General features: G+C 39.6%; 3 protein-coding genes across 6 annotated transcripts in view; 2 read left to right on the forward strand and 1 right to left on the reverse strand.

The window, feature by feature from the left end:
* On the forward strand, window positions 1-8,779 carry chata (choline O-acetyltransferase a). The gene is made up of 15 exons (XM_088087040.1): window positions 1-726; window positions 1,061-1,142; window positions 1,552-1,743; window positions 2,060-2,178; window positions 2,710-2,763; window positions 2,856-3,036; window positions 3,703-3,880; window positions 3,967-4,136; window positions 4,679-4,779; window positions 4,897-5,025; window positions 5,112-5,234; window positions 5,327-5,468; window positions 5,644-5,706; window positions 5,803-5,940; window positions 7,002-8,779. The coding sequence occupies exons 2-15, from the start codon at window positions 1,095-1,097 to the stop codon at window positions 7,431-7,433; spliced, it is 2,070 nt and encodes a 689-aa protein (XP_087943166.1). The 5' UTR covers window positions 1-726; window positions 1,061-1,094; the 3' UTR covers window positions 7,434-8,779.
* Window positions 1-22,054, reverse strand: part of ogdhl (oxoglutarate dehydrogenase L) — a 50,795-nt gene that overhangs the window by 19,757 nt on the left and 8,984 nt on the right. For 2 of the 4 annotated variants that reach the window (XM_042502270.2, XM_042502271.2), the window contains exons 11-23: window positions 21,712-21,891; window positions 21,480-21,632; window positions 20,719-20,821; window positions 20,483-20,611; window positions 19,819-19,969; window positions 16,006-16,133; window positions 15,527-15,705; window positions 15,334-15,405; window positions 14,514-14,639; window positions 13,502-13,574; window positions 13,254-13,417; window positions 13,014-13,168; window positions 10,394-12,349 (exon numbers count right to left, since the gene is read on the reverse strand). In XM_042502270.2, the coding sequence (XP_042358204.2) occupies window positions 12,226-12,349; window positions 13,014-13,168; window positions 13,254-13,417; window positions 13,502-13,574; window positions 14,514-14,639; window positions 15,334-15,405; window positions 15,527-15,705; window positions 16,006-16,133; window positions 19,819-19,969; window positions 20,483-20,611; window positions 20,719-20,821; window positions 21,480-21,632; window positions 21,712-21,891 (1,737 nt within the window). In that variant the 3' untranslated portion in view covers window positions 10,394-12,225. Of the gene's footprint in view, window positions 1-1,839; window positions 2,189-10,393; window positions 12,350-13,013; window positions 13,169-13,253; window positions 13,418-13,501; window positions 13,575-14,513; window positions 14,640-15,333; window positions 15,406-15,526; window positions 15,706-16,005; window positions 16,134-19,818; window positions 19,970-20,482; window positions 20,612-20,718; window positions 20,822-21,479; window positions 21,633-21,711; window positions 21,892-22,054 lie in introns of those variants that run through there. The other 2 variants (XR_015778578.1, XM_088087037.1) reach the window with 2 other exon arrangements.
* c13h10orf53 (chromosome 13 C10orf53 homolog) lies at window positions 9,142-9,845 on the forward strand. The gene is made up of 3 exons (XM_042501618.2): window positions 9,142-9,238; window positions 9,338-9,457; window positions 9,555-9,845. Exons 1-3 carry the CDS (start codon window positions 9,145-9,147, stop codon window positions 9,617-9,619), a joined length of 279 nt encoding a protein of 92 aa, XP_042357552.1. The 5' UTR covers window positions 9,142-9,144; the 3' UTR covers window positions 9,620-9,845.

Below are 22,054 nucleotides of genomic sequence, written 5' to 3' on the forward strand. Positions count from 1 at the left end.
ATTATGGTTATATTAATACTTTTTTAAAAACTAACGCATTAATTTAAATCTCGAATACTAAACCTGATAAGGCCTACACTGATGTATTTTGTGATAGTTATTCATTTTAAGGAAACTTCTCTGAACTAAATTTTTTTAAAAAAAGTTTTGGAACAAATTATAATAGTAATTTCACGATTATCCGGAGCTTAATACTGTGTATAAACTCAACAGTTTGTCAAAGCACCCGCAGTCCTCTTAAATGCAAATCTTTGCATATAATATTAAATATAGCCTACACAACGCCAATTAAGTCCGTCAAGTGCACTGAGGTGGAAGAAATGTATGCGCACAAACTGCTCAACGCAAAGTGCTATAAATTCGGAAAGCCAAAGGAAGAAGTCCGTGTTGTTCGGCGCAGCGTGTGAGCATCTCAGGCTTTCAGTCGGTGTCTAAATAAGGTGGGCTGAAGATGCGAAGTGCCAAATAAACTTCTCGGCGAATAGCAGGACTTCTGGGAGGAGCCTGGCAGCCAGGAGGGTGAGGTACCCTGTCAGCATCTCTCCTGAGCCAGCGAGGGAGTTGCGCTCTTGCCATGCTGGGGATTCAAAGGTGCTCAAAATGACGAAAGGACCAAAGTGGTGAAATTTAAAAGAAATTCCGCCAGAAATGGATTCAAGTCTAAATGGATAAACTCGTTGCTTGAGACCCAGGACGGGTGGGATTGTTTTGTTTTTTTCCTCTACGGTGAGTAAAACATTTCATTTTATTGTGATGGTTTATTTCAGTTTGGTAAATATAATGTTATTTATGGCCACTTGTTGACATGAAATGCGCAATTTTGTAAAACAATTTTGAAAAGATTGTTGCATGTGAACATCTTCCAACGTGCGCATTCTTGTATTTTTTGGCATGAAAGTGACACATTTTATTTATGAAGCACCATTGTCCCAAGTATTCTTACAGTGGCGCAATGTTTAATGGCGACTGCTGTTCCTTAGACCGTCACAGAGACTGACAGTAATTTTTAAGCGTTTTTACTTTTAACTGGTTGCTGATATCATTTTATTTGTGGACACAGACTGTCTCAAAGGCTGCTCTTCTGCACCGTCAACATGCCAGTTCTGGACCAAGAGCCCTCCAAAGATTTAGGAGGCGGAGATGTAAATATATTTTTGATATCTACTAAATGTGTATAGAGTCTATTTTACTAGAATAAGCACAGGAGATTAGTTTGCAACGTCAAAAAAATCAAATTGAAGTAAAGAATATTATTAAAATTGAGACATGAGTGTGACTTAGGATATCAGTGTATGGTATTTTAAAAGAACAATTAATTTGCTTTAACATTACTTTTTTTTGTTGTTATTGTGAGTCAAGAGAAGTGAATTATTTTTAATTTTGGCAATACATTCTTAAATGGAAAAAGTCCAACTAGAGTGAATTGTTAGTCATTCAAAATATCTTTCTAACAAATTATACTTATATAAAAGATATAATACATGTGACAGAGGAGAGTTATGAGTTTTCGCACGTTTAAAATTTAGTTTGTTCTTTCCTCACAATGCTCAGGGTCTTCCTAAGCTGCCACTCCCTGCCCTGAAAGACACACTGGACATGTACCTGAGATGCATGAAACACCTGCTCACAGAGGAACAGTTCAACAAGACCCAAAATGTGGTGAAGCAGTTTGGAGCCCCTGGAGGAGTGGGGGAGCTACTACAGAGCAAACTCATGGAGAGGAGGGAGAACAAGGCAAACTGGGTAAATAAAATTCAAACAGCTATGATGTGTGCAAGTCATTTAAAATCCCCAAATAAACTGTTTTCAGCTGGTGACACTATAAGCAGCACAATGAGATCCACTTGTTCATTTATTTTAAAGCTCAAAGTAAAAACATTAAGGGTCAACTGGTAATTTCATATTTTTTTAGATGAATTTTATCTATAATTTATAAACACATCTAAACAGAATTTTGTGGGACCATATATCAAATTATAAATCTTTTTTTTTTTTTTTTTTTGTAGACCTACTGATATAAACAAAGCCTTAAAGCCAATCCCTGTATGTCTGACTTTAGGTGTATGAGTACTGGCTGAATGACATGTACCTGAACAACAGACTGGCTCTGCCTGTCAACTCCAGTCCTGTGATGGTCTTCCCACAGCAGAACTTCAGGGCTCCCATCGACTCTTTACGGTACGACACACTGCACAACAGAGACACATGAATCATGAAAATCATCACAGGACGGGATATGAAAGTATATTTTTGCCCAGCAGTGTCTCTTATCAACCATCGTCTACAACAAATACTGTAAATGAACAAACTAATTGCCATAAATTGTAAGAATCAAAGAGCCACTACTTGACACATCATTTCTGATTATTACAGTGTGGAGACTTGAGAAATGACAGTGAACTGTATAAATGACTCAGGCTGATCGATTATCGCAAATTGAACACTTCTTTGCTTCACATTGACAAATAGGGTCATTACCCAGAACACCTTGAGGGCTGACAGGCCAGGCTGCTGTTGGCAAGGTTAACAGGCAATGAGGGGTGTGGTTTGTTTAACATGGTATTGATCTCCTTAACTAGATGATTAACATACTGCATTTATACTTGAGTTTAAATAAAGAACAGGAGTAAATGCAGAGAGTTATAACCTCAAGTACACAGTATGAGGTTGACCCCAAGAATTTTCTAATGTGAAGTTTTTCTCTCCTAGGTTTGCTGCACACTTAATTTCTGGAGTTTTGGAGTACAAGACTCTTCTTGATTCGTAAGTTAATGTACAACTAGAGTTTGATGGTCTTCACATGTGGTTCATGTGTAAATAAAAGACCTGACAAAGTTGCGCATGTTTGTGTTTAGACATTCCCTGCCTGTGGACTATGCTCGGGGCCAGCTGGCTGGAACCCCTCTGTGTATGGAGCAGTACTATCGCCTGTTTACTTCCTACCGCCTACCGGGGCCTGACAGGGACACACTGGTGGCACAGGAGAGCAGCGTGATGCCAGAACCTGAACACATTATCGTGGCTTGTAAAAACCAGGTTAGACACAGCAAAAAAAAAAAGACAAGATGCCTTTACCTAGTTTGACCAAGATCAAATTACTTGTTCTTTCTGGGGCTTTCAATCACTACACATGGTCATCATCAGCAGATAGTTTGCCTAATTGTCATTGAGATGGATCAGTTGATGTGTGAGCTCAGCTCTTTCACAACCTCTCATCTGTGTTGCCTTATAATTTAAGATTGAAAATGAATTCTTAGGTTAAGAAATAGCAGTTTGACAAAACAATCCTAACTAAGGCAACACTTGCAGGCTTTTTTGGGAGGTTTCTACCATACAACATGAACTTCCACATTTTACCTTTGAGCTAACACAGATGAGAAGTCCTGAAAATGTCTGAATGTTTGATCACACGTCTTGCTCTTTGGACTTTGTTGTAGCAATGTTGACTTGCTTTCAACTCTCAGTAACTACTGTTGGCATAACTGATAGAAATAGTCATCAGAACTATTGAGACTAAAGCTGTAATACACCTTAATTATCCTTTAAGTCTCTGATGCACTTCACTAAGCGCATTCCACCAGATATTCCCCCATGTCCCTAAAACAATTCACCTATGTGCTTCAGCATGCAGTACAAATTTACAGCTAATATTAAGGATGAGTGCATTGAATCAGCTTGTTCTGAATGTGAAACTCTGTCTAGTTCTTTGTGTTGGATGTGGTGATCAACTTCCGCCGACTGAATGAAAGAGACCTGTTGACTCAGCTGGAGAAAATCGCCAGGATGGCCGACAGTGAAGAAGAGCGACTCCCACCTATTGGTCTCCTCACTTCAGATGGACGGACAGAGTGGGCCAAGTCTCGCGGTGTACTAATGAGAGGTATGAGACCAAGTCAGGTGGATCTCAATGTTTTCAAGTCTATCTGTCCCACTAAATTGACTTTTCTCTGCTGTATTATGCCCTAGAGTCTACTAACAGGGACTCTCTGGACATGATTGAGCGTTGTCTGTGTCTCGTGTGTCTGGATGACGCCACTGGGCCCGAGCAAAGTGACACAACACGTGCCATGTTGATGCTGCACGGCGGAGGAGTGGCCAAGAATGGAGGCAACCGATGGTACGACAAGCCAATGCAGGTTAGTGAGCACAGGAAGCTAATAAGGCTACTTTAATGTCTGTTTCTTTTACTTATTGCACAGTGTGCCCTGATTTTTTTAAAAGAAAGAAAGAATGAAGTGAGGATGAAGGGTATGTAGATTACTGGGGGATGCTCTATCTCCTTAATTAATGGGGGAAAGTGACATAGCTGAACAAATTTATGTTTCTCTTTCACAGTGCCAGTGGATGTAATTAGACAATCCCATGCCAAATTAACAATTTACATTTAAAGAAATTCTGACAGAAAGTGGACGTTCCCATTGGATTACAAGCTGTCAAACTGATGTCATTAGCATAGACTTTGATGGAGATGTTTTGATGAAGAATTCAGTTGGTTGGTTCTTCCCTAAATAATTTCTTCACTACAGGGTGTAACATGTGGATGACATGTATATGAAGGAACATGTAATTGCAGCACATAGCAGAATGCACAAGTATGGCAATGAAATTGAATCTTAGATAATCTAGTGTTGCAGTTAAACTCAAGAAAACCTCACTGACAATAGCAAGACTGTGTCAGTTTGTTGTAGGAGCGGACGGCTGCTGCGGAGTCGTGTGTGAACACTCACCATTTGAGGGAATTGTCCTTGTGCAGTGCACAGAATATCTACTCAAATACATGTAAGAAATTAAATGTAAAATGTATGTTGTGATACTTGTTGGCACATGCTCAGAAAATCCAAATAAGACTATCCCACAAAACATGTCAAATTACATAATATTCCCATGTGACTTTAGGATTGGCAGCCCATCAAAGCTGGTCAGAGCTGCAAGTGTGAGTGAGCTGCCTGCACCACGCAGGCTCCGCTGGAAATGCACCCCAGAGATTCACAAACTGCTCGCTTCCTCTGCAGACAAACTACAGAGGTGTGTGCTTACGCTGATTTCTGTATGATCAAATAAATGGAAAAAATGCTTTTAGCTCATAGCAAGATTTATCTTTGTTTGCTCAGGCAGGTGAAAAATCTGGACATGAACGTCCACAAATTCCACAGTTACGGGAAAGAATTCATCAAGAAGCAGAAAATGAGTCCAGATGCCTACATCCAGGTCGCTCTTCAGCTGGCTTACTACCGGTAAGAAAAAGATGATTATAACAGGACTCTTTCTCATTCGCCACGATGACACAGAGCTAAAAGCAAGGTTTTCTCTTTGTGTGTCTCTCTAGATGTCACAGCAGACCAGTGGCAACCTATGAGAGTGCTTCCATACGACGTTTTCGGGAGGGCAGAGTGGACAACATCCGTTCAGCTACACCAGAAGCCCTGACGTTTGTCAAAGCAATGACTGATGGGAAACTGAGCACAAGTGTAAGATGTTAATCTTCAAATTAAATGAATGCTGCTGCAGAGTAAAACTTAGTTTGAAGAATTAAATTAGATTTTTACAGCTTTTTAGAGTGTTTATGTACTTAACCATAATAACTATGCTTACTGTAAATAAAAGGATTTAGTAGTTACTGATTCTCTGTTGTTTTCGTTTCAGGATGCAGAAAAGATGGAGATGTTACGAGGTGCAATAAGTGCACAGACAAAGTACACTATTCTGGTGACTATTCTCTCACCTTGTTAAGATTCATACTAAAATTTTGACTCTGCTTGTGAAAGAAAATATTATAACACATATACTTATTCTCCTCCCAAGGCTATTACAGGGATGGCAATAGACAATCACTTACTGGGACTACGTGAAATTGCACAAGAGCTGAAGATGGAGAAGCCGGAAATATTCAAAGACGAAGCCTATCTCATCAGTAATCAGTTCATTCTCTCTACAAGTCAGGTAATGATATCTGATTTTAAATGTTAAACTGAGGCTACATTTAACAGAAAATGTATTAAAGGGACAATCCACCAATTTTACACAGGTTTATTAGTCTCAAGGAGTGGTGTTCAGCCTGTGAGACAGTTGTATAACATCCTCTGTGGCTCTGCAGGGAGCTTCTAAAGTCTGAATGTCTGACATCAGCGTCACCGTCAGCGTCACAGTGGTTTTTGCTTGAGATGTAAAATTTGTAACAGAAAGCTTGAGCTCCAATTTGGAGGAGTGGGGTTTGAAAGAAGCCAGCTTTAAGATCTAAGAGGGCTCTAATGAAGGTAGAGGAGCAACATTTGATTACTGTCTATCAATTAATGTGCAGATTACTTTGTCGAATAATTGTTTGATCAATGAAAAATTATAGAAAAAATCACAATATCCCAGAGCACAAGGTGATGTTATTCAATGTCTTGCTTTGTTGTACCCACAGTATAGAATCCAAAAATAATCTATAATGTAAGAACAAGAATCTGAAACCATCACTTTTTTAGCATTTTTTCTGCTGCAACAAGCAGCTTTGTTGGCTGGTTAATAGTTAGTTAATAGGCATGTGTTTTCTTTTGATTAAATTATCAATTCATCATTTCATTTTTAAATGAAAGACACTGCTGGGGTGCATTAAGGTGAAGTGTTGAATCCAGCATTCTTGGAGCTTGACCCATAGTGACAAAAAGACAGGATGTCTCGGTCTCTGGTTTCGATTATTCTTTTCTGTTTCTTGTGAGTGGCCCAAGTTTATGAAAGTGCAATACTAAATCACTTCAGTATCCCTTTAATGTGCACTGTAAGCACATACCTATCTGGTTTCTACTAGTGGTTCTATACAGTAGAAACAAGAAAACAACACCAGAGAGATTAGTTTGTAATTAAATTCCTTTACTATAGTCAAAACTGCCCTTTGGTTTTTGTTTTTACAACTGGTGAACTCTCAATAATCTTGTCTCAACCTCACTACCTTCAGCAGTATTTGCTCACACTAGTAAGACTGTCAGTATTCAGTATTGGAGGATTTGTTCTTCCCTCAGGTTCCTACAACTGTTGAGATGTTCTGCTGCTACGGCCCCGTGGTTCCAAATGGATACGGAGCGTGCTACAACCCTCAGTCAGACCACATTATCTTCTCTGTGTCCAGTTTCTGCGAGAGCGCGCAGACGTGTTCGGCAGAATTTGTCAAGTCTCTGGAGCACGGACTCCTAGACATGAGGGATCTGTGCAATAAATGTAACTCCAGCTCCAATCCGAACCAGCAAAGACAGGGTCAGACGCTGGAGACGCACACACAAACAGACACAAACTGGCAGAGCAAAACACCGCAGAGACCAGTGGAACTGAGCAAGAACCAGCAAAAACTGCCACAGGTTCTGCTGAAGACACCAGAGCAGACTAAAGTGGAGGCTCAAACCCAGACGTCATCACAGGGAGAGGCACAAGCTCTGAAGAATGGACGTCAGTGGTAGGAAGTGAATATAGTGGTGGTGTAATTTTAAATGTGTGTAAAAATGTGTTCCTCGAGTCGTTCACAAAATATACACTGTAATTGTGAAACAAAATGTAACATAAAGCTGTTTGGTCGTACACTGTACTGTAAAATGTATGAAGTGCTTATGATAATCTAATGTACTTATTCTTAGAGAATATTAGAGGTGTTTGGTTCTTTTAGAGGACTCTTATTGTTGTAGTCACATATAAGAAATAATATCTAATACATGTCCACTGTATGAAGGTTTAAAAAAAAATCAAGCCAAATTTGAGCTTCTCATTGTTGTTTTGCACTAAATTGAGACAAATCAGCCAAAGAAATGAGTCAATTTCTCGTTTGTTGACGAGCAATCTGTGAGTCTGTGAATTATAAGAAATGGCTGATCATCTCACTATATACAAACTTGCAAATCGCATGCTGCTGTGATTTTCTGAAGATTAAGATACACTGTAAAACTAGAATCTTCTATGCAATTTGTGTTGTCTCATTAGTTGTGTCTCTTGTACCTATATGTATATATGTGGTATTACTTAAATGTCTGTTAAAAAAGTATCTTTTGATAAAACATTAAGGCATTAAGATTATAGTGTATTCTACATACTGGAAAAAACAACCGACCAAGAATTTAGAAGTTATACTGTTAAATTTACCATTGAATGTTATATGTGATAAAAAAAACTGTGTATTTGTAAATTTGTGATCAGAATATATTTATTAATTTATTTATTTTTGTATCATATAAATTAATGTTCTACAAGGTAAATGTAAGCTTTAAAAGTAAGTATCTGAAACTTACCAACCAGAGGTGATCACTGTGTTTATTATTTTCTAAATATTGTATTTATAAAGGAACACTGAAGATTAAAAGAAAAAAAGTCAGATTATGACTTGTGTTCATTTTGCTGTTTAGTGTAGAGTTAGAGTAGATGAATATCAATATAATGTTTAAGATTTATTTTTTTTAAATTGACTCTAAATGTTTTGTGACTCACATATCCACTTACTGAAGCAACTGAGCTGTCACTACCTGCTCTGAATTTATGGACTAGTTACAAATCAGGATACATTTGATTGAAAAAAAAAATCCCATTACTAATTTTGATCAAGTTTGATGCCTTAAATTATGCATTCTTATTTCAGAATTATATATGTATCTTACAGCAACAGTGCTCCAGTGTTAACTGAAAGACTAATTCCAATTATAAGAACTTAGTTTTCTTAATGTAATTTAATTTTGTGACAAAGTATGTCATATTATAGTAGAGTCTTATTTTGTAATATGTGGTATTAAGTCAAATTTATAATAAAGTGTCTTGAATTTAAGAGGCTTTGTGTCATAATTATCAGAAACCTTTTCATTAAGTGGAATTAGCATCTTCTTAAATCTGTTATTAGCCCATCTATAACATAAAAAGTACCATCAGAGTACTGCGGTTTTCACAGACACTTAATATTTCATAATCATTTGGAAACGCCTTTTTTGAGTTATTATGAGCTAATGTGATGCTTATTCTGTAATTTAATGTATCTATATTAATATTAGATCATAAAGCCTTAACAGTTTAAAGTTTAATGAAGCCCTTTTAAGCAGTGGAGCACATGGGATTCCTGCACCCATTTAAAAGAAGAGGCCAAGTAAGCAACAGGCGTATTGTAGGTGACCGTTACCCGGGTTACCACAGCAAACAATGCCGAAAAACGCGCGTGTGGCACTTTGCTACGGACCTTATGAATCTAATGGAGTGGTAGAACACAGAACCTTCCGGCTGCAGGGTCTCCAGGGTATGTTTCTGTTCGAGTCCAGTTAAGAGACCTACATGTCGTCTGCTTTCATGACTTTTTAAAGTGAGCTCAAACATTGTCCGTCCAATATGTCTGCAGCCGCTCTGAGAGCGCGCGGGCACCAGTGCGTCTTGGAAGAGACGCGCGAGTGGAACATGGTGGAGCTCGTGGTCAACGGAGAGGTGGTGTTCAACTGTCACATAAAGCAGCTGGAGTTTGGTGAGTTTGGTTAGCTTTGACGGGACACTACGTGTGACGTTTTTGTGATGTCACTATGATGTTGATCTTCGTCAATGTTTATGCTTTTTTACCGAAGGTGGAGATGGAAAACTTGACCCTGTTTGCAAAGAAGCTGTAACAGCCGTGGAGAACGCTTACTGAAGATAACAAACAAACAAATGTTCGCCATTTTCTTATTCAACAACCCCAAATACAGTTACTTTAGTTTCTTTTGTCTTTTTTTTTAGACTTTGCTTTGCTTTCATGAATTCACAGGTGTGCTGATGGTGATTGGTTGACTGCATATACACTAGGTCTACACCATTGCTAAAGTTTTAGCCCTCAGAAATTTGCACAATAACTTTATCTAAGTTGATATTGCAGATCTAAGAAGGAATTTGCATCATTAGCGTGCACTGTGGTGAAACTTGCATCATTAACTAATCTTGTTGGCCATTATTTTTTAGAGGCGGCCTTTGTCAAAATTCATTTTTAAGACATTTATTATTGTTGCTCATATTTGGCCCATGGATGCATATTGTTTAATTAGCACAAAACTGCTGTCACACAGAAAAGTCTATAGTATAATTCCAGCACAGATTTAAAGTTTGATTACTGGGGAAATACAGGATGACATTTAGAGTCCACTGTGTGCACTATACTTAATGAAACTTGGAAGGGGACAGGGTACATACAATGAATGATGCACCAAAGGGGAAAGGTGTGGTATTGGCAGTCAATAGAAGCCTCAATAACAAATTTCTGCCCTTCTGTATTAGTTTACAGAACTTTTTCTGGCCACAAATGGAAAGTATGGAATAATGGTAAATAATGAGCTTGCAAACACACAGTAGTGCCGTGAGGACAGGTGCCAAAGTAAAAACAACAAAAAAAAAAGCATCTGCAAAATGCAAAAAAAAAAAAAAAAAATGCAACTTGTAAAGCACGCTCTGCAATTTGCAAAGTTTTCTATTTGTCAAGTACAGACAGTATATTTGTACACAGTAATCAACAGTGGAAATGCCTGTCTAGCTTACATATGAGGTGTCTCATAGAGGGGGAATTTGTGGTATCACAGAATTTGAGCTCAACTGAAGCTGTTTAAATCATTCACTTTTGTATGCTGTCAAGCAACATCTACAGCCAAAAATCATGACCAAAGCATGTTCTTAAACTTATGTATATTTTATTGCATATTTTATTATTCTCAGTGTAAGTGTGTGCTAATGCTTCAATTACCACACTAATATGTGGATATATTAAATTCATTAAAAAATCAACACACATAAACCTTTTTAAAGCAATTAGATATGTAAAATAATGTTTGTGCATAGCTTATTGTTAAATCTCCCAGCTAGAAGTGGAAAAGGTAAGCTACAGTGTGGTTGCTAAACAGGAAAGATCATTTAAGGGAACATTTCTAAGCACACTGGTAACTAATATCAGTTCTGTTAAATACCTGGGGATTTTCATGTGACTACCAAGCATCAATATTGCTCTCAAATCATCCAAAGCTTTTGCCGTGTTTATGAGTGTGCATCCCTCAGCCACCGAAGAGGAAGCCGAGCCTTATGTCCTAAGAAGAAAACATGGCTGCGAGTCTCTGTGCCAGCTGGCTCATGTCTCCTGGTGAAGTGAAGTGTGACAATAAACACACACTCCTTCACTAACAGCTAAGGTAGCCAAAGCGAACATAGGCACTAAACCTACTGATGTGTTAAATTTCAAAACAGTCTTCATACCTGTGATATGTGCTTCACATTCATTGTTTAAATACACCAGTTGGTGTTTTGTGTGCGTCTCGTAGCTTCTGCTCTTCATCTACAAAAATCTATATAAATACAACTCTACTACAAATATATACGAGTATCCGGCATGGCAGCAATGGAGGTATCTGCAGTATTAAAGCTACTTTAATAACAGTGATTGTCACAAGTGCATCGTTGCTACTTCACCACACAACTAGGTGATAATTATATTACATATATTTAATGTTTGTGTAATATTTTCTTTTATTTTGAAGGTTTGGGAGGTGAAAAACGGTTTAGAGGCTTAAAAAACTTGTGTCTGTTTCTCTTTACACAAGTTTTTGTGGTGTATACATATTTATTCTGTTAAAGCCCTGATATAGGCCCTGCATTGAACAGTGTTAATTGAATTTGTGCTGATCCGGTAAAGCTGCTACTTATATCGGTCCAAAAACAACCGTATGGTGATCAAGGGTGATGTTGGGATGCATAAATAAGAATGGCAAGATTTCACTAGACTAGGGGCATTGACAGGCACAACAATTTGTGCGTGTTTCCCTTGTCACAGTGGAGGACAAGCCACATTTAAGATACTTGCAAGGCCCAGGGAGGACTAGTGCATTAAAAATTTTTGCCTTTTCTGTAGCTGTGCTACAAAATACTGCTCACATCATCATTATTGCAGGTCGTGAAAGACCAACAGTTATGACTGATCAGAATTGATCAATGGTCACTTAATCTGACACAAACAATTTCCCTCACAGGATTAATAAAGTATTTCTATTCTACTCTATGCTATTATATAGTGACCATCTCAAGAGACATGAATATTGTGCTGTTTGAACCAGGTCAGTTAGTGTTGCCGATTTATCTTGTACTTATTAGGAGTTAAAATCACGTTAATTAAAAAGGCTTTGTTCCAGATTGTCACAAACCTAAAATTATTTGAAGAAAGACTTAATAAATAGACCATTATGTTTGGAGATGAAACTGCACCTCCAGTCTTGCTCCAATTCTCAACTACGAATCCTTCCCGTGGAAGGCGCTCAGGTTGAAAGCTGTGTCCATGAACCTCTTCAGCTCATTGAGGTGGGTCGACTTGTTCCCCGTCGCAGGAGCAGCCGCAGGGTCCCGTCCCACATACCTGAAACAAACACAGCAGGTTTGTCACCAAATCCTCAAAACCAGGGGTCTTCAACTACATTTGATTACGGGCCAGAATTTTTCTTAGCAGACACCGTTGGGGCTTGACTTAAAAATAAATAAATAAAACAAATTTTAGATGAGAGCTATGAACTTATCCCAATTCTTACATGAAAATATACGTCTATGCCACATTCCATGCATTTATCAACCACCTGAACCCGACCTGCAATCAACCAGTTTTATGCATTATAGTAGCACAATTGTCAGGACAGGACGGGTTTCCATTAACCCTCAAATTGGCGCTCTGGTGAAACTGTGAATAAAAAATACTCCTAATGGAAACATCAATTTGAAAAAAATGATTTATACACACACACACACACATACATCTATATATATCTATATATATATATACATATACAAATATACATATAACCAAAAACCCATATTTTGCAAAACTGCAATGGGGCATAATGCAACAGGAGCTGTAAGAGGTGTTATTGCATCGCACAACTCTTCAAAAGTTGAGCAGATCATCTGAACGTTTTGAATCCACAATTCCTCTGTGAGGTCCGCAGGCTGCCAGTTGTAGCTCTAAACAAATTGTTCCATTTTACCTCTGTCATGAACAAATCAGGTGACGAGTGAACAGAAACACTTACCAAATGGGCCTCCTGTTGGCCACCACTGTGAGAAAACGCGGCCGGACGTAATCATAGTAACCCATGTTCTTGTGTTCTTCCTGACACCAGACCAGCTCAGCATTGCTGTATTTTTCTGTCTCTGCTCTGACCAGGTCAAAGGGGAATGGAGAAATCTGAGGAGGGATGCCAAAAAATAAGTGGAAAAAGAAATTACATCATTGCATCACTTTCACTTCAAAATCCTCAGAGATTACACACCTGTTCAAGTCTGATGATGGCCATGTCTTTCTCCAGTTTTTGCCGTTTTCTCTCTTTAGCCAGTTCATAATAGACTTTACCGGTGCAGAAAATCACCCTCTTCACTTGGGCTGGGTTCTGACTTGCAGGGCCCTCGTCTGGAATCAACCTCTTGAATTTAGTGCCTGCCAACATTTAATATGACATGTTACCTTTGTCCACTGCCAAATCCTTACGTCATATTTTACGGAGATAAAGTAAAACTCCACCTTCAGCGAGGTCGTCAAAACTGGACCTTGCATCAGGGTGCCTCAGCAAAGACTTTGGAGTAAAAATGATCAGCTGTGGAGACAGACAACAGATTGATTCCATCATCCGTAACTTCATTGTGCGCTTTCAAAAAACTCCAGAGAAAAAAAAGTTTTAATCTCTTTTCACGCTAATTTGTTGCCACCATATAGCACGCTACATCAGCACTGGGAAAACAAAACATTTCTTTATGAATCAAATAAATAAAATCCTTTGTGCTCAGCCGACCAAGTCCAGAAGTTTTCATAAAAAACAAACAATATTATCCCCTATTGGCCTTCCCGCTAATTTGCTCAGGAAGTCGTTTTCTCATGCTTCACAAAGCATTGCATTTATGTGCGACAGGGGATCAGTTAAGACATTCACCGTGGCTGAAAACTGAGATGCTGAAAAAAGAGCTGTGTGTATACAAAAAAAGGAGATATGCTTTACAGCCCAAAACTTTACACCCACACTAGACCTACTTTAAAGGTTTGAATCAGAAATGAATTATTTGTTCTGTAAATGAGTAGGTAAATACTATCAAAGGTTGTGTATTTCTCTGGACACTGATTACTTTCAAGCATGGTTTGTGATACAGTTTTATATCATAACAGTGATTTTGATAGTATGACTGTCACGATGAGCCAATGAACAACTGTGAAGACGTAACTGAAATTTGTGCCTCTCATGTTTTCATTTTTGAGACCTGGATTACATTCTAGTAAGAGATGTGACCTACTGTTTTCCCAAAGACAAATAAAAAGCACACAAATGATTTCTAATGTCAGCATGTAAATTAGAGTTTTAACGCTCTGGAAATGTCTACAAAACAAGCTGTCTCGTGACCGTCTGGACTTTCTATGGCTGCAGGCTTAGATGCGTACATTCAATGCAAAATTTCAAATGTAAAATCAATCATTAGAAGACAAGTGCAAACTGGAACAAAGTAAGACACACATAACATACAGTGAAGACGATGCCACACTTTACCGGTTTTCTGAATGGCAACAGAATCTGCCGTCTGAGCACATGACAATAGTTAGCAGGCGTGGAGCAGTTGACCACGATCCAGTTAGAGTCATATAGCTGCTGGACTTCAAAATCTCCACTGAACTCCTTTGTAAAAAAAAAAACAAAAACAATTACAAATGAATTATAAAGGTTATTGATTCTGAAAACAGAAATTTAACTTTGGACAAATTTACAGAGTTATAGTGTTGGTTGCAGCAATGTTTTTTCTTATTATTGGATGATAGATGTAGTACACTGTATCTCTCTCTCTCTCTCTCGCACGCACGCACGCACGCACGCACGCACGCACGCACGCACGCACGCACGCACGCACGCACGCACGCACACACACACACACACACACACACACACACACACACACACACACACACACACTCACACACACACACGACAGGACAGAGAATGTTAATCCCTTAGTATGCGCCTACTAATAGCTTGATCAATATCCCATTTGAAGATGAATCTGGAGAGCTTCTGCTGATACAGCTGGCTATGGTTCCCTCCTTGAATGTTCCCTCACCCTTGGGACCTGAGTAACTGCTGAATACCAGCTCTTTGGAGGCCATAATGAAGAGACTTTTCAGCTCTGGAGAAATTGGCAATCATCACTTGAGCCATCTCTTAAGTGGTCATGACATCAGCATGGCCAATAAAACAGAAGGCTACAGGATGATAACTGCAGCACACGGCGTAACCGCTTAGACTTTCTGCATTAGGTAATGATGTTTCTTAATTTAGCAACCATTTGAGCAATTGTAAATTGCACATGTGAACATACAGGGAAGTGATCAGGATCATCTTTGCTCATTTGCAGGAAGCGTTCAGGTCGAGCTGATGAATGTTCTGGACCCTGAAGACAGAAGAGAACAAAAATGGACGAGGAGTCCCACTAAAACATAAATTCAAAATATATCCGAACTTAATTCTAAACACTATAGAGCAACACAGATGGATTTATTGCCCCATCTCACCATTCCCTCCATCCCATGTGGCAGCAGCAGGACAATCCCATTGTTGCGGACCCACTTGGCCTGCCCCGGGCAGATGAACTGGTCAATGATACACTGGGCTGTGTTGTGAAAGTCTCCAAACTGGGCCTCCCACAGGATCAGAGCATTCGGACTGGCCATGGCGAAGCCGAGCTCAAAACCTGAAGTCACAGTCATCATTGAAAGGAGCAACAAAATGACTTATGAACCACAGCAGGGAGACTCAACTTGCTTTGACCTCTGTCGGAGGTCAGAGGGATCCTCTTCTGGCACTTTTTTATGAACAAGATCTATTTTGTATGCACTCTTTGAGACCTTACTCACATTCAAAAGTATGACAAAAAATTCCCAGTGTGAATCAAATTATTTTCATTTTGAATTAGACAATTAGACCCCACTGCAGGCCGCAACTTAAGTATCACTGAATTATAGCATGCCATGCGGCTCAAGTGGCTTCTTACCAAGCACGCCATACTCTGACAAGGAGCTGTTGCAAACAGTGTAAGGAGCCTGGTTGGTCCACAGGTGGTTCATGGGAACACAGGTGCGTTTGTCCACCTCTTGGTCATGCAGAACATGATGACGGTGACTGAAAAAGGAAAGAGAGACGGATAAGCATGAAACTGGCTCATAGAAAAGAGACTAAAGATATGTTGATGGCTCTGAGTTTAAAGTGAGACAGAGCTGTATGTTGAGCTAACAGGCACACGGTTAAAAATTCCCACTGTTGTGCCAAGTCATCCATTTGTGTGCGGTACTTTAAAGGATTGTGAAGCACCAAAAATAAATCAACGTAATTACATCATCTAATGGAGGACATGCAGTATATCACATTTAGCTGAAATTAATGGACGAAGTGGGGTATAAATAAAAAACAATAACACAAACCCATTTAAGAGGCTGCAACTTATAATTAATTTCATTATTGATTAAAAAATTGATTATCTTTTTTTACAAAACATTGCCAGATTTGAGAGGCTGGAACCAGTTAATGTTTGTCTTTTTTACATGATAAATAACTTAAATGGTCAATTATCAAAAAATGATTTAATAAATGATTTCACCTCTAGCTTTTACAGTAGAGTAGTGTTGTCATAGTACTACTTTTTCAAACTCTGATACAATGCCTTGAAAAATAGTGATATTCGATGCAATTTTTGATACAGGCAAAAACTGACATTTAAGATATTGAATTAATTTTTTTTATTAAAAGATGAAGTACTGCTCCTAAGGGGCACTCTTGCAGTACTGTGCGCGGTCTTAAATGATGGTGTTGAAAACAACTGGATTTAAAAAAATGTTTTAACCCAGTGGATGCAGGGGATTGTAAACACACAGAGTGCAGTGCATGTTTTGCTGCTCATAAAGGTAGTCAATGATGAGGACTCCCCCTCTCTCCTCATCTTCAGTCAGTGTGAGACCCAACAAGAGTTGATGGGAGCAAAGAGCCAAGCGTTAACAAGCTCTGCCAGTCCGCTCGCTCCCAGTGTAGGAATCAGTCTTCAAAACCAGCACGATCAGACAATCACTTAAACCCCTTTAACATCACTTTAATGACATCTCCACATACACAGAGACACACACAGTCAGAGAGGTTATGTAACGGTCAGGCGGAAGAACTGCAGGAAATAACCAAAATCTATTGATTATTATCTTGAATATGATATTACCACCGAGAAGATGAGCATGTTTTGAGTCCTTTGAATAATATCCATAATTATGGACTAATGAGGGCATATAATGTATGGCATAATTGTTTTGTTTGATCCTTGCTCCATATTCGTGTATACAATTTCTCTTCAAGAAATCCTTTGATGAATGAACAAAATCAAGAGCATCCAGCATTAATTGAGGTAACACACATAATTTCATTTTCTCACTCCAAAGAGGACCCAAAAACCTCACGAGAATGAGGTCTTTCTCCGGGATTGCCTCATAAATTGCGTGCCCACCTCTTTTTTCTTTCTTTCTGTCTTTACGCGCACACAAAAACACACACACTTCCTCTGCCTGGGGGCCCCATTAGTCAGGGAAAGGGGTGCACGGCGCACGCAACCTACCCAAACACGACGACTGAATCCATTAGCGCACGCTGTTACGTACATCACAGAAACGCAAGCAGGCCCACTCAACTGTAACATGCCAATATGCTCAGCTCCTAAGAACTGTGAAGGGAGACAGAGTTGTGGGGGATACAAAAAAGGGTAGCTGGGAGAAAAAGCAATAAGGGGTGATAAAGCCGATGAAGTATCACTGAAGTACGATGAGAAAAAACATGGACTCTTAAACTGACACAGAGGAGGATTTAAATACACAACAGGTGATACAGAGATGAAGGGTGGATATAGTGTTTGACTGCTGTCATTTTTTTTAGCCAGGCAAATTACCCTGCTGAAGGGGACAGCAGATAGGGAGAAGTAGATGTCAGTGGTAAATGTGCAGCTAAAGAAAAAGCCCTGTAGCCTCTGGTTAGTTAGTGTGATGTATGTCGCTTTGAGCTGAGAGGGAGGGGCAGGGGGGCTGGTGTCAGTGAAGATGGGCTGGTGGAGAAATGATAGGGGACAGACGAGACAGGCACAGTGAAAGGGGGAGCTGGTTTTGTTCATGTGTCACTCGTCCCTCCATACCATGACAACACCATGTGGGCTTCACAGTTCCCAGGAGACTGCGCTGACGTCTTCTGTCTGTCAGACTCCCTGTGCCACCCTCCCCACCCCCCCAATTACTTAATTCACTACATTTAGGTGACTGTTTCTTACTTTTCATCTCTGGTCAGGCAGGCTGACCCTGACAAACTCATCAAAATTGCCCGTTTGATGACAAAATACACCATTTGAGGAAATTTACAGCTGTATTAACACCAAATCAGGCGATGCGGCAAAAATGCCTCTCCTCTCATTTATTTTAATGTGCATAATGCATCGAGGCTGTTGTGGTATGGGCTGCATTAAAGAATTGCAGCAGCATGTGGCAAATAGTTGTAACAGAATTAACTTTTGGAGAAATGCTACCCGACATTAATCTGCGTTGGCCAATCATGTAACTTGCAGACAGTTTGTGTTTGTTGTGATTAAGTTTTGTCCCATTTCTTAATATCGTCTTTGTCGATTGTTGTCTTGTTCTATATAAACTCTTTTGGTTGTTTATGTGTTCCCGTACCTGTATTTTCTTGTTCTGTAATCACTTCACGATAGAAGCACGATAAATAAAACTTAACCAGCAACCAGACTGCCAGACTGCCAGACACCCACAGTACATGGGAACAATTAATACCCTCTCTTTATTGTTAAATATAATGAGTAAAAAACAAAAAAAAAGTCCGTATTAGCTGCTCGTGAGTACTATCCTTCAAAGGAGCACTTGCTTTCTTTGTTTTTGTGCACACGTGTGTCTTTTGTAGCATTAAAAAGAAATTCTACAGATGTATCAAACCAACATAAACAAACTTACTGAATACTAATACTCATTTGCTGAGACGGAGAGATTGGCTCTGCTGGTCTCCACCCTCCACTCCTCCACAAATGGGCAATTTATGTGACACTCCCAAACAACCACACAACCCTGCGGTTAATGTCCACAACATCTGATTTGATGTGAATGGAGCCTAAGAGTTATTGTATGGCTGGCTGACATAGTCAAAATGACTATTAGTATACTGAATATTTTTCCAAATTAATATACTCTATATTATGATATAGCAAATTTATGCAAAATGACATGTAAAACAAACACACACAAAAACTGATTTTCAAAAGGATGAACTGTGCTCCATTGTTAGAAAATTCAAAAAACAAAAACAAAAAAAACCCTTGCTATACACGTAAAAATTTGTCTCTTAATTTTCAATTTGGACAAGTCATTTGTTGAATTTAAAAAATGACATTGTAATTTAATCTCGCTATGATTGAGCTTTAAATTTGTTACCAATTTTATATAACTAAAGCACAGCCCTATATCATAGTAAGTAAAGATAGAGACAATCTGTGACTGAAAAAAGAACCCCAGTTCATTCACTGAGTGGAGAGACTGTGATTCCACAAGGGCTCCTAAGCTATAAAAATGAAGATGATAAAAATTGATATTCTGTAAAAACCTTTCATTATTCAGTAACTACACCTGAAACTTACTATATACAACCACCTGATAGTACACAGTGGTGGCAGAGGGATTCCTGCTAGTGTCAGAGTATTGATACAAGAAGGCAGAGAGTTTTAAACAAAGACTCATACAGATCCTTTCAGAGGCAACATTGAGTTGTTTTGACATGGACTCACCTAAAGGTGCCTCGTTCTACATCCTGCCCGCTGAGTCGTACATGGGTGCCATCTCTGAGAAGGGAACCAAAGGCCATGTACTCTCCCAGAGCCCAGTCCATCTGCCGGTTTTTCACCAGGTCAGCGCGACCGCGCAGGATTCGAGACACACCTGGAGAACCCCCCCCCGCCCCCCAACCCACACACACACACACACACACACACACACACACACACACACACACACACACACACACACACACACACACACACACACACACACACACAAAAGAGCAAATGAAACCAAGAGAGATCCTAGGAGAGCACTGGGGAAAGGAGTGTAAAACGCAATGGGCTGACATACTGTATTGTAAATAACATTAAAAACCCTTGTGGCAGTCTTAATTGTTATAACGTGAGCCAAATCAGCTGTGCGGGCCAAACACCTGCTGTTAGGAGAGCATGTGTTTACAGGTGAACTGCTTTAACTGACTTAATATCATCCCAGTAGACTAAAGAAGGTAATTGCAGCCCTGAAGTTGATGTGTTTTAAGGTTCTTTATCATATCTTTTAGCAGCATGTACCCCATCATGTGTGCTCTTCTGTGTGTAGATTTCTAGCACAGCATTTCTTCAGCATTACCATGACCGTTAGCCTGTCTCTCCTCTCTATTCCCCAACTCACCGGGGTGGATCTTAAAATCTTCCAGAGGCACTGAGCTGGCTGTCTGGCCAATGTGCTGCAGAACCTCCTCGTCCAGTCCTGTTGGGACATAGCTCATGCTCTTGGGCTCTCCCTGTGCTGTGAAAAAATCTACACAGAGAGAGACGGCATCACTCCAATAGCAACAGAAAGTATTCACACAAAAATTAATCAAAACAACAAAAACTGAACCTGAATTACTGGAAGGGACCATTTACCTGGCCATGGGGAGTCAAGCCAGTGTCGAATGTGTGAAATCTTTTCATCCTTGGAGCTGGTGTATGCCTCCTCACATATCTTGTCATATTTGGCAACTTCTTCCTGCAGCCACATTTGGTAATGTGTTATAGACACAATAAAAATGCCACATATTGACTGATGCAAAGTTTGTTTACTTCAATAAAGGACTACAGCTGACTAACCAAAACTGTGTGCAGCGAGAAAGAGAGAGAAATATTAGGGGAGGAGAGAAGCCTCCACCAGCAGTAATGGTTCTGCCTTGCTTTTTTACAAATGGGGCTTTTCCAAGAGTCCAGATAGCAGGCCACACAACAGAAAACAATGTCCATCAAAACTCAGGAAGTAGCACACCAGAGAGGAGCTGCAGTATTTCTCTGACTGACATATGGTATAAAAAAATGTTCAGAATGGATGTTACGATCAAAGTTTCTGTTTTGGATGAAGAACCTGAGCAATTCCATTGAATGGCACCAGAATCTGCGGTATACTTCAACTTCACTGAGCAATATATACTCTATGTGAGGGATTGTGAGGCTCGGTGATTGAACTGAGGCAGTAAATTGAAACTCAAATACACAGCAGTGCTGGCGCTACACATCTACTCGAAGGCTAGGGTAATATCTAAGTGTGATTTAATGCACATAGTCCAGCGAATGGTGATGCCAAATAAAACAGCATACAGTAGCAGCGACCAATATACAGTATATTTAACAAGAGCAAACAGCATTAGATCACAAACCTCAAATTCCTGCAGCGTCACCACTCCATCTGCAATGAGCCTGTCGGAGTACTTTTTCAGCACATGCTCCTGCCGACGGATCTGTTTGTACATCAGCGGCTGGGTGAACATGGGCTCATCCATCTCATTATGGCCAAACCGCCTGTAACAAACCTGTAAATACACACATAAAAGCCATGTCAAATTGTGAACTTATATTTGCTTTTCCTGTTAAGACTCGTCTGTGACACACCAGGTCGATGACAACGTCCTTGTTGAAGGTGCTCCTCCACTCTGCAGCCACCCGGCACACATACATGACAGCCTCAGGGTCATCAGCGTTCACATGGAAGATGGGTGCATTGACAACTCGAGCCACATCAGTGGGGTAGGGCGAGGAGCGGGCCATTCGAGGGTCTGTGGTGAAGCCAATCTGAGAGGCAACAAAGATAACATTAAAGGCCTAGAACTACATGCAAAGTAGGAATGCACAATATCAGAGGCATGTCATCGGTATACACACATAAAGGCTTTAAAAAGAAACATTGGTATCGGCCTAAAATTAACATTTCTGTGTCTGTTGATATGACGGGGCA

Source organism: Plectropomus leopardus, chromosome 13, assembly GCF_026936395.1.
Source record: "Plectropomus leopardus strain MGB_pleo_1.0 chromosome 13, ASM2693639v1, whole genome shotgun sequence".
Classification (NCBI taxonomy): domain Eukaryota; kingdom Metazoa; phylum Chordata; class Actinopteri; order Perciformes; family Serranidae; genus Plectropomus; species Plectropomus leopardus.

Bases quoted from the DNA above. Each gene is read 5' to 3' on its own strand.
- chata (XM_088087040.1), top strand. From the start codon at position 1,095: ATGCCAGTTCTGGACCAAGAGCCCTCCAAAGATTTAGGAGGCGGAGAT. The intron at 1,143-1,551 runs GTAAATATATTT...CACAATGCTCAG, and splicing joins AAGATTTAGGAGGCGGAGAT to GGTCTTCCTAAGCTGCCACT. The intron at 4,137-4,678 runs GTTAGTGAGCAC...AGACTGTGTCAG, and splicing joins GGTACGACAAGCCAATGCAG to TTTGTTGTAGGAGCGGACGG.
- c13h10orf53 (XM_042501618.2), top strand. From the start codon at position 9,145: ATGCCGAAAAACGCGCGTGTGGCACTTTGCTACGGACCTTATGAATCT. The intron at 9,239-9,337 runs GTATGTTTCTGT...ATATGTCTGCAG, and splicing joins CCGGCTGCAGGGTCTCCAGG to CCGCTCTGAGAGCGCGCGGG. The intron at 9,458-9,554 runs GTGAGTTTGGTT...TTTTTACCGAAG, and splicing joins CATAAAGCAGCTGGAGTTTG to GTGGAGATGGAAAACTTGAC.